The sequence below is a fragment of the Triticum aestivum genome, chromosome 7D (assembly GCF_018294505.1).
Source record: "Triticum aestivum cultivar Chinese Spring chromosome 7D, IWGSC CS RefSeq v2.1, whole genome shotgun sequence".
In the NCBI taxonomy this organism is placed as follows: domain Eukaryota; kingdom Viridiplantae; phylum Streptophyta; class Magnoliopsida; order Poales; family Poaceae; genus Triticum; species Triticum aestivum.
In genome coordinates this window covers 266,712,507-266,714,925 of record NC_057814.1, presented here as the reverse complement: position 1 = coordinate 266,714,925, position 2,419 = coordinate 266,712,507, and the positions used below count along the sequence as shown (strand labels likewise).

At 43.3% G+C, this 2,419-nt stretch overlaps 1 protein-coding gene across 1 annotated transcript in view; it reads right to left on the bottom strand.

Moving 5' to 3' along the window:
- LOC123163717 (O-fucosyltransferase 6) overlaps positions 1-1,243 on the bottom strand; it is a 7,017-nt gene extending 5,774 nt beyond the window's left edge. The window contains exons 1-3 of the mRNA XM_044581072.1: positions 902-1,243; positions 751-813; positions 130-220 (exon numbers count right to left, since the gene is read on the bottom strand). Of these exons, the coding sequence (XP_044437007.1) occupies positions 130-220; positions 751-813; positions 902-1,087 (340 nt within the window). The 5' untranslated portion in view covers positions 1,088-1,243. The remainder of the gene's footprint in view (positions 1-129; positions 221-750; positions 814-901) is intronic.
- Between the last annotated feature and the right edge of the window lie 1,176 nt (positions 1,244-2,419).

Genomic DNA, 2,419 nt, shown 5'->3' with positions numbered 1-2,419 from the left:
CACCGCTACCACCAACACCATTTCCAGGATATGCATTATAAGATTGTAGAACAAATCTAATATCTGAAATGGCCTATGTGGGTACCGCAAATTCTAATTAACCATCTATGGCAAAAAAATATTGCGCACCAAGAAACTTGCTGCTTGAGTTGCTGCACCCATAGAATTTGCTAGCGAGCTTCGAACCCCAGAGGCCATCTGTCGCACTCCAACCACCTTTCTGCAGTTTGAGAAATTGAAACTAACTAAGCAATCCTGAAAACAAAGTTCTATTTTAACATACTTTAGCCAGAAAAAAAAGGTTTACCAAAAGGGGAAAAGGTCTAGACTGAAAATAATCTGCAGCGGCACAGAAAAACAAAAATCCATTTTAACTCACACCTCTACAAACCCATGGAAACAAGTTCAGAAATACGCTGGAGCATGCAAATACAAGTCCTTCTGAAATAAGATAGAAATGGAGCTCAGCCAAATAGCTTACTACCAACTAATTTACTTACAATGGCACACTAAATTGAACCTAGTTCACTTATATCTCCCAATTAAAGCAATAACCACATAAACTGCAGGATTGGCTACAAAGACAGGAGCAATGCAGCGTACTCAACTCATTAAGTCAATACTCCACCAAACAGAACACAATAATCATGTGCAGTTGATTTGGTTCCCTCAAAGCTAAATCGATTGGGTGAATACTGAACACAATAAGGAACTAGCTCGCTTAATCTAAGCGGGGAAGCACATGCTTACTGGAACGCGGGAAATCTCGCGGCGCCCGGGCTCCACTAGGCTGCCGCCGCCAGAGCTGTTCAGCTGCGAAAGCACACGCGTGGAACGCCACGAGTTAGATCGAGAGACGTGAAGGAACAGGTAGAAGCAAGTAGGGGTACCAGTGGAGTACCAGAGCATGCGGGGAGCGGCGGCGGGAGTAGGCGAGGGCCGGGTGGTCGGACAGAGGCGGCGGAGAGACGTAGAGCAGCGTGACGGCGGCGAGGAGGAAGAGCAGCAGTAGCGCCGCCGCCGGCAGAACGGCGCGGCGCGGGCACGGGTGGTGGTTGTGGCCGCCGCGCCGGCGCGGCAGGACCATATCGGGTCCGGCGACCGGAGATCTCAGGGCAGGGAGAGAGCGCCGCGGCGACGGCGGCGGAGAAGTAGTCGCCGAGACAGCGGCGACATGGGAGCCCTACGGATCAGTAGTGTGTTCGAACTTTCGAGATGGAGTACTATCAAGCGTACGGCGAGTGTACTAATTAAGCTGGATCGCGGTTTTGATCTCCTTTTCTGCCACTCGTGTCCGTAGGCCGCATTCGACGGTACAAGATGCAAAATCATCGATCAACCGTGTCCGTAGTTTATCCCACACTACCAAATATGTATGTGCATTGCAACAGGGAAAAACAATCAGACTATGTCAAGGTAAAATAAGGACTTTTAAAATGTCATTTCATAAACTACGTGTGAATCATGTCACGATGAGATAAGAGACTTTTAAGAAGTCATTTCAAAAACTGAAAGTGTGATGGTCTCATCACAACTTGATTTCCTAAGGCGCCATAATAAAATATTTCTTGGCTAAGCAAGCTGCATTGATGAACCCTAACTCAGCTAGACCGATGAATGATGTGTTTCACCTTGACCTGCATCGCGGTGTTTTTTATGACCAGTACAACTATAGTATCAGAATAAACATAGTTATATATGAAGGCAAATTAGACATTTAGTCATATTCATGTAGCTTACAGAAACTAAACCATAGGAAGTTGTGTCAATTTATCTGGGGCCAAGCGTTCTATAGAACACAAAAACCCTTTTTTAACCGATGCACGATGGACTAAATAAAATCATAAAACAACCTCTATGTATTCCCTAAAAGAGCTCTATCTAAGTGATGTTTCGTTTGTTCGTTATTTACGTATCTGTTGAATTTTATGAACATTTTCTAAAAATTTATGGACATTAATTTCAAATTGTTGAATATGTTTTGAATTCATGATCACTTTTTAAAAATCATGAACATTTGTTTTGAAATCATGATTTTTATAATATGCAAACAGTTTTTAAAAATCTTGAACATTTTATGATTCCCTACCATTTTTTGAATTCATGAACATTTTATGATTTAAAAAAAAAGTCTTCAACTCGCAACTTTCTGAAATTTGGATATTTTGAAAATCCCGAATTAATTTTAAAAAGGAAAAACAGGAACAAAAAAAAAGAAAAGAAAAAGCGAAAAAGGAAGTGAAAAAGGCAGGGGGGCATCACGCCCGTACATGGGCCGGCCCATACACGTGTGGGAGGAGGAGCGCTTGCAGAAAAAGAAGAGAAAAAGGGTGATCCGGGGATCAAACCTGGGTCTCCCAGGTGAAGTACCGAAGCGTTTACCACTACGACAGTTCTCTGCTTATGCTGTATGAGGGTA